Source organism: Bactrocera dorsalis, chromosome 4, assembly GCF_023373825.1.
Source record: "Bactrocera dorsalis isolate Fly_Bdor chromosome 4, ASM2337382v1, whole genome shotgun sequence".
Classification (NCBI taxonomy): Eukaryota; Metazoa; Arthropoda; class Insecta; order Diptera; family Tephritidae; genus Bactrocera; species Bactrocera dorsalis.
The window spans coordinates 7361908-7374840 of record NC_064306.1 but is presented as its reverse complement, the minus strand read 5'-3'; the positions used below and the strand labels follow the sequence as shown (position 1 = coordinate 7374840).

The window sequence follows — 12933 nt, the reverse complement described above, 5'->3', positions numbered from 1 at the left end:
TTATTAAAAATGCTAATATTTTTTTTATTAATTATATAAATTAAAAACTACATGAAATGTGTGAAATTTGCCTTTAATCAATGAAATTATAATTAACAATAGTGGCAATACAAGTTTCGGGGAAATTTTGACATAAAAATATACATATATGGTAGCTTTAACTATATACTGGGGAAATTTGTGTGAAAGATGGTTGGCAACACCTTGGTTGACAGCAAATTTTAAAGTTCTTTTTCTCCGTGGTTCCTGCTGTTAAAGATGGCACCAACTGTAAGTGCTCCAAAATATCTGAAAATATTACTTTAATCGTATATGTAAATGTGAAATATTATTAAAGTAATGTCTCATATAAGTTTAACTAAAAGGAAATGTTAATTCTTATAAGAATAAACAAAGGATGTATAAAGAACAGTACGATTAAATTTCGGTATTGAAGTAAAAGATTTGCATCACATACATATGTATATATGACAATTGCTCATTTTATACATAAATTGCTAAATTATTCAATATTATATTTCTAAATATGACTTTCTTCGCTTACTACAGGCTAAAACCAACAAAGGTGATAAATCCGCCGCCAAGCCAGCCGAAAAAAAGGCTGCACCCGCAGCAGCTACCGCTGCTAAGGGCAAAGTTGAAAAACCAAAGGCTGAAGCTAAGCCTGCGACCGCTGCTGCCAAAAATGTGAAGAAGGCTCCCGAAGCCGCCAAGGAAGTGAAGGCTGCTGCTAAACCAGTTGCTGCAAAGCCAGCACCCGCCAAGGATGCAAAGAAGGCAGCACCAGCTGCGGCCGCTCCCAAGAAAGATGCTAAGGCTGCTCCCGCTAAAGACGCAAAGAAAGCAGCACCCGCTGCAGCTAAACCAGCCGCCGCTGCACCAGCCAAAAAAGCTGAACCAGCTAAAGCCGCTGTGCCCGCTGCCGCACCAGCTGAGAAGCCAAAGGCTCCAGTTCTTAAGGCTGTCAAGCCACAACGCAAATCCGTATCAGCTGCAGCTGCTACTGCCGCTGGCAAAGTTACCAAGAAGAACGTGTTGCGCGGCAAGGGACTGAAGAAGAAGAAGGTGTCTCTTCGTTTCGGAATCGATTGCACCAACATTGCTGAAGATAACATCATGGATGTTGCCGATTTTGTAAGTACTTTCGTTGCGTACGTCCAGAGGAATTTGCCGCAATTCGGTAAACAGCATTTGTCTACTAAATTATAGTTCATAAGTTTTATATATTATGTAAGCGCGCCCACAACTTATTCGTCATCGATGCTGCAACTTCGAAGGTTTCGGTGATAGCTCTAATTGTGGTAGAGTGACTTCCATAACAATTAAACTGCTGTGCACAGGCTTTTTGCCGATCGCAGTAGTCTAACAATTATGGATACACTATTGTGCTGTTGCTATTTAGTTTCTTGTTATTTCTGGCTTTAAACGAGCCTGCATTATCTACCGACGAAATCCTCATTTCCCCAACTTGTTGGGGGTTGCTGTTCGAAACGGGACTCTGGGTGCTGCACATCGGGGTAGCCTCTGATCGTCAGAACCAGGTCTGGCCAGTGGTGCAACCGGCTGTGAACAGTGCCAAGTCGTGCTATGTCTACCGCCCAGTGGTGGGTCCCGGGTTGTACTACATGCACCCGCATGTATACAGGCCAAAACCCATAGTGCGCCCTGCGTTAACGTTCGAAATTTTGAACGTTGTAGGCTTCAAAGCGGATCAAATATATTGTCGCAGGAAGCTAAATTGCAGCAGTATTTTTTAAACGCAATACAACGTACCCTAAAATACGCGCAGGGTGCACAGGTAAATATCTAGTTAATTTCAATCATATTTATGAGTACCTAATTCTAGGTGTTTGCCACGTCCGATTTGTCGTCAGAGAGTGAAGCTTCGGCCCTGTCGCTCTGAAGGCAGTGTACTCAGTGGCAAAGTAAACACACACTCTGCTATTTTTGGTTGCAAAATGACTCGCTTGGTTTTGTAGCTTAACACTGCAAGAGACACGCTCAGCTTATTTGACTTAAATTATTGATTTCTTAAATGATTCGACAATTTATTATAATTTATTTCTTTAAATCTGCAGGAAAAGTACATTAAAGCCCGCCTAAAGGTCAACGGCAAAGTGAACAACCTTGGTAACAATGTCACATTCGAGCGCTTGAAGATGAAATTGTACGTGAACTCGGACGTGCACTTCTCCAAGGCCTACCTGAAGTACTTGACCAAGCGTTACTTGAAGAAGAACAGTTTGCGTGATTGGATCCGTGTTGTCTCCAACGATAAGGATTCCTATGAACTCCGTTACTTCAGAATCAGCTCCAACGATGACGAAGATGAGGATGCCGAGTAAACTTGTTTTTATAAAATTTTTAACCAAAAAAAAATACAAGTGATGCTGTTGGCTCAGAACTTTTAACATGTTAAATATGTTGAAAGTCCTGTCCCAACGGTAAAAAATATATTGGAGCACAAATTGATTTTGTGTGGACAAATAATTATTGGTTTTTGTTTTTGATTTTTGGAGGTATTTCCACAGAAAACAATTTGATGAATTGGGTTAGAATGAGGATTTTGATTAGTAGCTTAAAATATTGGCATACTTTTAGGATGGCTTTCTATATAAGAAAATTTAAAATTATTTACAATAAAATAATAGTATTTTGTTTATTAAAAAATATACGAAATTGATATTTACACATTTAATTTTAATTATATATTTAATTGAGAGAATTATTAAATTCTTCACTGTAACACTTATTAAATCGTTTTGACACCCTGTAGTCTTGCCAGTGTCACATCTCTGCCATTCTTCATGCAGTCACATGTTTTTCAACAAATTTCGGCGGAAATGGCTTAGCCTGAACATACTGCTGAACAGACGTAAACAAATGCCATTGAACGCACCCGAACACATTTGTTATGGCATTTTGTCGCTGTTACATTGTTGTTGTTAACTTTGTTTGTTTTTGTCCGATGCTGTCGGTGTAAAAAGTAAACAGAAAACAGCCGAAGTCGAGCAAGCAAGTGCCGACGACGTCGCTGCCGCTTCTTATGTATGCGTTCTACTTGCTGTGTATACGAAGGGGTATTGCTTAGGGCATTGTTGTTTTGCGCCGTTAGTTCATTACTTTTTAATCTCTTTTACCTAATACATATCTATGCATATATGTACTTCATCGGCCGCAGAATACTGTGACAGCGGCGTCGACTTCGTTGGGTTATTGGCGTTTCTGACATTGCTTTTGTTGTTTGCTTCTATCGCACGAATTCCGACATTCGGCGCTAAAAAGCTAAAACGCGTCGTGTTGTCGTTGTCATCAGATGTATACTCGAGTCAATAGCAGCACGCAAAATAGACAAAAATTTAAATTTTCTTCACCTCGTGGAAAAGTTAGCGAACAAAAGTGTTTGTGCAATCGACAAAATGCAGAATAAATACTCTATTCTTATGAAATAAATACTAAATGTACGCAAAAGTTGTGTTTAGTGAACAAACAAGCAAATTGTCAACCATTAATTGTGCAAAGGACTATGAAAAACTAATTACATATGAATGTATACGTTTATATTGCATAAATATATTTAAGTGTGTAAATTGAAAGTTCCAAAGGGCATTCAATAGTGGTAAGTGAAAATCAACGTTTAATATTAGTACATATTGCCTAAATGATTAATTTAACTGGACCACATTATATCTACGGTCAATTTTTGTTCTGTGCTCATTGTCCGATACACTTGCCCGTTTGGCTTCCCCTAGGTATGATTACACAACAACATAGCGCATTGCGCTTCCATGTGGACGCAAATACGCAATACGGACAAGTTCCAATTGGAGTGCGAGTAAGCAGAATATCTGTGTATAGTCGTATGTATGTATGTACTGCATAAGCATGTTTGTGAAAAATGTGTTATAGCAGGGTGGGGGGCACAAAAGTTGCTGCATGCTAGTAGCCAGTTGTGGGTGCTACAGCATGGAATATTGTTACATAAATATGTATGTTTGTATGTATATAATTGATATTTGCGTAAATACGTACAGACATAAATATATACATATGTATTTACTTATATACATGTACATATATTTGTTGCAGGTAAGTGCAAACTAAAGTCTAAAGTGATTACTTTTAATTAAATGCTACCATTTATATACATATACATACTTATAAAATACTTTTCATACATACATACATATGTACACACTTACTACTTTTTTTTCCCTCCTCAATTCTTTTTTTTGTGCGTTTATTGAATGATGATGTATGTTTGCCATAAATTGTATAGTACATGAACACATATGTATGTACGTGCTTATACATGTGTATATACATACATAAGTGTATACAGATGTCGCATTAAGTTCATTGTTGTCAACCTTTTTTGGTCAGTTACTAGGTTAAGGCGTCTAATAGAGCCTTAGCGTTGCTAAGATTTTGTTTTAGCATTTGTTTTGCAAACAAAAATTCCCGTGCTTCCTCTTTTTCTTTTATGCATACATATACATATACACTTATGTATGTATACATATAAGAAACGTTGAATTCACATAAACAACCTAAACAACCAACCATAGTGCAAATAACAGATCAGGGTTAACTGCTGAGTGTTAGAGTTTGTTTTTAACAGAATCCGTAACATATTTAAGTATTTTTATGCATACATACTCTAGTTATGTACGCAGGTGCAGATTTAGGGTAGAATTTTGGGGGGCCGAACTATATAATTTTGTACTTGCAACTTAAAGTGACGTTATTCGTGGAGTGTCACTTATGATGGAAATAATGTATAACTTTTAACTTTTGGAGGAGAACTCTCCGTTGTACATACCTTAAATTAAATAATAATGTTGTTTATATATTTCCAAATACATAATTTAATTTTTTTTAAATTGTTGCTTTCATATTTTAAATATTTTTTATATAGTTTTAAAAATTTGTAAACGTTTTTTTTCATACATACATACATACATATGTATGTATGCACATTTTTTTATTAAAAAAAAATTTTTTTCTTTAAATATTTTCATTTTTTTTTTGTATATTTTGCTATTTATTTTTAATAATTTTCATAAGTATTTTATATAATTTTTCTTATTTTATATTTTAAAAAATTTTATTTTATATTTAACTTTTTTATGTTATTTTTATAGTTTTATATAATTTATCATATTTTTTTGTTTTATTTTATTTATTTTTGTTCTATTATCTATTTGCATTCTTTAAGCTTTCATATTTTAAATATTTTTTATATACTTTTAAACATTTGTAAAACTTTATATACATATGTATTTTTGTATAATGAAATATTTTTTTAATAAAAACAATAATAATTTTTCTTTAAATATTTTAAAATTTTTTTAAAAAATATTTTTTGCAATTTACTTTTTATAATTTTTTTAGTATTTTTTATAATTTTTTTCAGTATTTTTTATAATTTTGTTTTTTTATTTTTGAAATTTTTTATAAAATCTAAAAAGTTTATAAACTGAATTACCTGCTAAGGTATGTATAATAGCACTGATTGACTCAATATATTAGAGTGCTCATACTTTCAGAGTTATTATAAAGGAAAACATGTTCATTATTTCTTTTATTTTCACTATCGAAAGGAGCGTAACTGTTGTAATCTCTAATTCTATAATTGTTTGCTCGTATACAATTCAGTTGGCACGTGCCAAATATGACGTAAAGTCATATTTTACAACACCGTATCATTGGTATCGCTTTGTGGGTTACTTACCATGTGCCTACATATACATACATACATACATATGTGTGTATATATTCAACTACTCAAAACGCCTACATTTATGTTAAAAAATTTTCAACTAAACTGAATTGAACTGAATTTTGTATAAATTTTGAAGTGTTTTTTGGCGTTTGAAAATTCAAAACTTACATATGTATGTTTGTGGACGACAGCGGCTCGTGATGTACGACAGTATGTACGCATATTATATATTTTATATACTTTTTATTAACTATACACCTTTTATTTTCATGCTAACAGTTTTGTTTATCAACATATCAATAATTCATAAATCATAAATAAATGTAAGTATATACAACATAAGTATATACATATACCAATAATAATATATTTATGTATGTATGCGTGTATATTCGATATTCGGTAGTTATTGTTTATTTTCGTATATCTGAAGCATAGCAAATAATTTATATTATTTATTAACACTTTCAGACATCAATCAATCAGCAATACTTAATACCCATGAATATAATAGGTTAATGATAGTAATTTGTATAAACAGAAACAAATTTTATTTACTCATGTAAAGTTTTTAAAAGGAACACTGCGCTCTGCATATTTTGTCACATTTTTATTGATATTAACAATTACTTTGTATATACATATGTATATACACACATATGTATGTACATACTCATACATTTCGTATGATTGAACTAAGTAAATTTAAAAAGAAAAAGTATTGATTCGCTTGCGCGATCAATCGGCTGTGCCGCATATGATCGTTAAGTTTCACTAAAACAGTGTGGCCAAGTAATTCTTTATACATACATATATAAATCTGTATATAAGATTGACTTCGTGACGAATGAGATCAAGTCGCAGTTCTATGCTAATTTTTGAAGGTTTACTTCATTGACGTGAGGCTTTTTGTTCATTATACATGCATGCATTGATACATATTTATGCAGTTATATACATATATTTCAGCAGATAGATATTTAAATGTCCATTATTGATTGCCAAGAAAAATATAAAAGTACATACATACTTATGTATGCAGTATGTAAATGAAGGCGGTGAACAGATGCTAAAAAGTCTAGTGAGTTGTCCATTGCGCTAATTGTTATGCACTTAGTTTTTGGATATGCAAAAGCTTTAGGGGCGTTCAATAAAATATCGAAAATGATGAATAATGGTATGACAAGCTTTACTTACTTATCCAAAGAGAGTTAGTTCTCAAAACAAGCCATTGGTTGGATAAAATCCGGGTCGAGTCCAGTACCCTGGTATCGGTTGCGTTGGAATTGCTCCGTTACAACAACAACATGAAATGTATGAAATATAAAAAATATTTTTCTGTCAAATTCTGTCATTTTGGGGACTGTGATGTTAGAGGCTATTTCTTGCTAATTTTGGGTTGCAAAAATCGGAAAAGATAGTAAAAATTTCTTAACACGTAGCCCACAGAACTCTTAGCACATCAATTGTAATTTTTTCCTTCAGATTTCATGAGTAGTGTTTTTACATTAAGACTCATTAAGATTATTGCTGGTTTTCGAACAGTTCATGTTTCGATGAATGCCTCTACACTTAAAAAATTGTAATTATATAGGGTAAGCCATATAAAATTTTAAATTTCGAAGATAGGGCGTAAAAGATTGAGTGTAGCGTTTGCTGTATGGCACATAGCGCCGTCCTGCTGGAACCAAATGTTGTCCAAGTCTTCCTCTTCAATTTGCTTGAAGAAAAATTCGGTTAACATTCCGAGATATCGCTCACCACGGCGAACGGCGGTTGCTTCTTCATTTTCGAAGAAAAATGGGCCGATGATTCCACCAGACCAAAATCCGCACCATATTTTTATGTTTTCAACAAAGTTAGTTTCGCAATTTTTGTAAGATTTGTTTCTGAAATATTTTTCATAATTTTTGTTTATTTTGTTTTATTTTTAATTTTAGTTTATTTTTTAAAACTTTTTTTATTGAAAAAATACACGAATATTTTTTGATTCTTTTATGTAAAGTTTAAATTATTTTAATTTATATGCTATTTTTTTATTAATTTTACTTATTATATATGTACTTTCAAATACGTTTTCAATTAAATTTGTTTTTAATTTTCTTAATTAAATTTAAACTTTTTTTTAATTGTTAAATTTTTTTTTAATTGTTAATTTTTTTTTTATTGTTAATTTTTTTTTAATTGTTAAATATTTTTGTTGATATATGTACATATTTTACATTTTATTTTTTTATTATATAAATTTTCTAATTTTTAAATATATGTATATGTAATTTTTTTAATTCATGTAACATTTTCTATTTTAATTTGTTTATTAATTTATTTTATTTAATACTTTTTAATTAAAATTTTGAATATAATTTCTATTTATATGTTATTTATTCTTTATTGTGTTATTTTAAATATTTAATTATTTACATATTTTATTTTTTTGTTTGTTTAATATATATTTTTTATTTTAATTTATGGACTTTCTTTATTATTTTTTAATACATTTATAATTTTTGTTTTATTTGAATATAATTAAGGGAAGTAATAATAGGGTTTCAAGGTAAAAAAAATTTATTTTTTTTTTCGAATTTACTTCTTAATTATGGATTGAGTAATTTTGAGCACACTTTTGACAATATAGGGTAATTTTTTCGTCTCTTTTTAGTTCATAAACTTTAGACGCGATTTTCTCAAAATTACTTTTTCGAAGTCCCTGTTCACTCTCTTTTCGAAACTACTTGACCGGTTAATTTCAAACTTTGTACAAATTTTTAACATGTAAAATACCGCCCCAATGTTAATATTTTTTTTACACAAAATGGCGGAATTTTTAATGCGAAATAACAGTTTACACTTTAAGTGCCCGTCAAAAAATTTTCAAATGCAAAAAAATATCAGAGAACGTTTGGGGGAAGATTTGATTATAATTTGACAAATTCAATCCATATTTCAGAAATAAATGCGCAAAAGAGTATTTTTTTTTTACCTTGAAACCTTAACTAACCCCTCCCTAATTTTTTTTTTTAATTTTTTTCGAAAATATTAATTATTTTTCTTTAAATTATTAATTAAATTATTAATTATTTATATGTATGTAATACATACATACATACAATGGTTTTTATTTATTATTTTCCTTAATTATTTTTGTTTTCTTTTCTTTGCTACTCTTCATTGTTCAAATAATGTTCATATGTGTTGCACTTGTTTGTTGTGTATGTATGTATGCATCAAGTATATCTATTAAGTATGCTTATAATATATCAGTTGTTGACATCGGTTAATAGAGCACTATGTACATCCATACATACATACATACATAAATATGTACACAGAGGCATATGCAGTATATTTACATGAGGTGATCTTGTCTTGCCCCATTTGCTGTGCTGTTCTAGTCGATGTTGCAACTTCCAAGTATGCGTACGAGTACGAGTACGAATGCGTACACACTTAATCGCATTTTTTTTTTATTTATTTTACTTATTTTTTGTTGTCATGTACGTTATTTGTATAATTAAGGGCAAAAAAATTCATAGAAGATGGAAAAGTACTTAGTATATATGTATGTATGTGTGTAGTATATAAATAAATAATTTAATATATAATAGCAGACTACTCTTTTTGGAGGCCAAACCACTCCAAGTTTAATGCGAAACTGTTTCATTTTATTGTAACTTTTTAATAGACATTACGCAGTGGTAAAAATTTGTATCAAGCGCTTTTTTCAATACAAAGTTTTTATTTTGCCCCCTTCTCCTAACAAAACTTCTTAACAAGTCATGAAGTATACTCATTTCAGTCTCCACCAGTTTTATTGCGGGGTAACAACGACGACATCAGGAAAATATTTATTGTTTATTACTCGCTGATAACGAGGAACGCACCATTTTCTGTATTCATCAGCGCTGAGGCAGGCAATAGAAAACCTAGTTGTCGCTTTAATAATGTTAATTTATTTTTATACACACACATACACACTTTTTATTGTTTGTGTGTTAAAGCTAAAAAATATGAAGCGAAAATTATTACATGCATCAGTTTATATTATGCACAAACACATATGCATGCAGTTGTGTATGTATATATGTTTATTCCACACATAAGTATACATATGTATGTGTTCTACCGTTACTTCTCTTCTCTCTGATTCGTTAGTTCCCGTGGCGAACTCGGAGTGCAAAGCAACCTTTACCTCTTGCAATTGAAGTAACCTTGGCGTCTGTGCTTCCCATTGTTTTCCTTATTAAGGGGTTAAACCAGTCTATGTTTTTCAAAACCTCGAAACTATTTTTTTGGCTGAATGGAGTATTCTAGTCTAAAAAAATCTATTTTCGTTTTTCTATATTTTTAAAGTTTAACTATACAAGAATATGTCTACGAGAAGAGTTTAAAACTTTCAATTATTTTCGGAAATATACTATATGGTATGTATGTAGGTGTTTCGCTGACCCGGCATCAAAACTGGTTTGACCGAAAGTGAAACTTTAAATGAGTTTTTCTCGAAACTGTGTTTTTTAAGCGATACCTACGATTTCTAAGGTTTTACTGGACCAAACTTCATGAAAATTTCTGAGATTCTTAATGAGCTTATCTTGTCTTGTCTTGGAGTAGTCAAAACAGTGGTTTCAGACAGCCACTATTTGAAGATATTTTTTCCAACTTTTCCGGAGTTCCAGATATGTATTGCCATTTTATTATAGAATAATCATTTATATTTTATTTTAATTGCTGTATTCCTTTTCTCTGTTAATAAAAAAATTTATCGCAAAAATATTAATTACATTTTCCACTCCACGCCTCTAGATTAGTACCGCGATACATTTAAATTTTTAGGGGGCCCATTGTGAAACTTTAGGTCCCAAAGTTGTGTATTGAAAAAGTGTTTTCCTTGTCTATTGTGTCGTAGTGTCCGAAGCTTTTGGCTCAGTCAGCTTCCACATGTAAATTTTAACCGAGCGACGGTCGTTAACGGAAATTATTCCCTATATCCACATAATGAAATTTTTTAGTGATCTATGTACAACTTTTTTTTATTTTTTCAACTTTTTTTTTATAAAAAATTTACTACTAATTAATTTACTGTGTGTACAAGTTCGCTATTGCGAAAAATCTTATGTGCTCTAATGCAGATGGATGTACGTATGAATGTGTACAATGTGTAGATCTCGTTTTCTATTTTGTTTAAAATAGCTCAAGTCTCTTGAATCATAAAAATTGTTATTCCGAAGATCTTCCCAGTGGCGGCATTTAGTATCAAAATGTCAATATAATTTTGTTTTTTAACTAAAAGAACTTTGATCCGTTGTTCATGCTTCCAGAATAAATCCAAAGTTGTACCAATTATCAGGACTCCAGTCTGGTCTAAACCCTTAAACATCCTAAAAAAACGTAAAACCAAAAATTTTCCTGAATTTTCTAAAATTATTAATATTTTCTTGCATAATTTTTGAAGTTAAATGCTTGAGACGATCAGAAGATTTTCCTACATCTTTTATGTAAGTTTTTTGACTATTCATAAAGAATATGCTTCTCGAACTATGTATCTCGTATATTCAATTGCAGATACATACCATACAATAGGAATAAGTTCTGTCAATAAACCGCTCCGTTTATGGTGCGTTTAGGGTTCATACATCCATAAATACGTATGTACATATCTAACCGAAGTATAGACAGGCACCGGCAATCGGTAATTTGTTGCTACCTTGTTCGATAGTGATTTATACGTTTTTACTTGTACTTCGCATAGTACATACATACATACTACTATTTAAAATATCAGTGCATATTGACTTAAACTTTTTCGTCAAGGTAGCGCTTTGCGGTGGAAAGAGAACGAGTGTAATTTGGCAAATTGCGAAAAATTCACACATTCATAATAAAGTGTGTGCATAGTTTTATTTTTTGCACTCGCTTTCCTTTAGTTGTGTTTTATATTTGCTTTTCTTTTGCTTTAAGCGTGGCGTCGTTATCGCCTCGTTGACGTAACACGTACATACTTATGCGTACGCAACACATTTTTGTTTATTTAAAAATCCATAAAATTTTGTGGACGCCACAATTATGCGTTCAGAAGCTTCTGGATTGAACTGTCTGCGAAATACATAATTAACAATACATATTTATATAGACTATTGACTTTTCGAATAAAACTAGGAGTTCGTGTGCGATTTTTGTGTAAGGCCGATAACGTTAATCATCGATGCAATCGACTTTTATGTTTCACTTATATGACAAGAGTCTCATCTGCAAAAAAATTAAATTAAATTAAATTTTTGGTCCTTTCGGATCTGATCCATGGTATTCATTGCGTTTTTAGCTTTAAATTCGGTCACAGTCATGGTTCGATGTGATGGTGCATTATCATCGAGTAAAATCCATGATTTGTTTTTCCACAATTCCGGCCGTTTCCGACGGATGTTCTCACGCAAACGCCTCAATACAGCCAAATAGATCTCCTTAGCCGATCAGTCTTTTCGAAACAAATTTTAGCATATCAAACTTATAAACCTATGTCTCATCGGCAGTTATAATACTCTCCATAAATGTGAGATTGGAATTCGCACGATCAAGCATATCCAAAGAAACCTGTTTACGTTACTCTTTTTGAAAAAAAATCAGCTTTATGGAGACGAGTCGAGCGTTTCATACCCAAAATATCCACCAAAATCATTTAAACGGCCGCGAGAGAGATGACGTGCTCTCTTGCCATCTCTCTAACACTTGCCTGACAATTTTCAAGCACCATTTCTTTCATTTTTTTTAATATTTTCATCAGTTGAAGAGGTCGAAGGTCTTCCAGAACGAGCATTCAACAATCTCTGGACCATCTTTGAAGCCTTTGTACCACTCGTAGGCTTGTGTTTTTGATAAAACTGAATCGACGTAAGTCTTTTCCAATATTTTCAACGACAATTTGGTTAAAAATACAAAATTTGGGCCAAAAACTTTGTTTGATATTTTTATACATTGCAATTGCAACGCACTACGGAGGGGTATCGACTTAAGCAACAGCTGTAAACAAACTGATTGGGAGATCGCGCTCATATTTGGCATGGAAATTATATAATATATGGAAATATCATTTAACCGAGGAATTAATTGCGATTTCTGTGTGTTTTTTTGTCCAATGTTCCTGTTAAACAAATTGATCTAAAACAAATATTGATAATGAGCTTTTTATACCCTTTTATGCTATAAGCCAAGCGCAT

At 31.8% G+C, this 12933-nt stretch overlaps 2 protein-coding genes across 2 annotated transcripts in view; both read left to right on the top strand.

Annotated features, from left to right (window-relative positions):
* Positions 1-141: 141 nt before the first annotated feature.
* On the top strand, positions 142-2490 carry LOC105232157 (60S ribosomal protein L22). The gene is made up of 3 exons (XM_011213773.4): positions 142-270; positions 550-1134; positions 2079-2490. The coding sequence occupies exons 1-3, from the start codon at positions 259-261 to the stop codon at positions 2343-2345; spliced, it is 864 nt and encodes a 287-aa protein (XP_011212075.1). The 5' UTR covers positions 142-258; the 3' UTR covers positions 2346-2490.
* Positions 2491-2814: 324 nt separating this feature from the next.
* LOC105232156 (putative uncharacterized protein DDB_G0277255) overlaps positions 2815-12933 on the top strand; it is a 67081-nt gene continuing 56962 nt past the window's right edge. Inside the window, exon 1 of the mRNA XM_049454568.1 lies at positions 2815-3619. The gene's annotated coding sequence lies outside the window, so the exon portion shown is untranslated. The remainder of the gene's footprint in view (positions 3620-12933) is intronic.

Coding starts and splice junctions, on each gene's coding strand:
- LOC105232157 (XM_011213773.4), top strand. Junction 1,135..2,078: donor TCATGGATGTTGCCGATTTT/GTAAGTACTTTC, acceptor TTAAATCTGCAG/GAAAAGTACATTAAAGCCCG.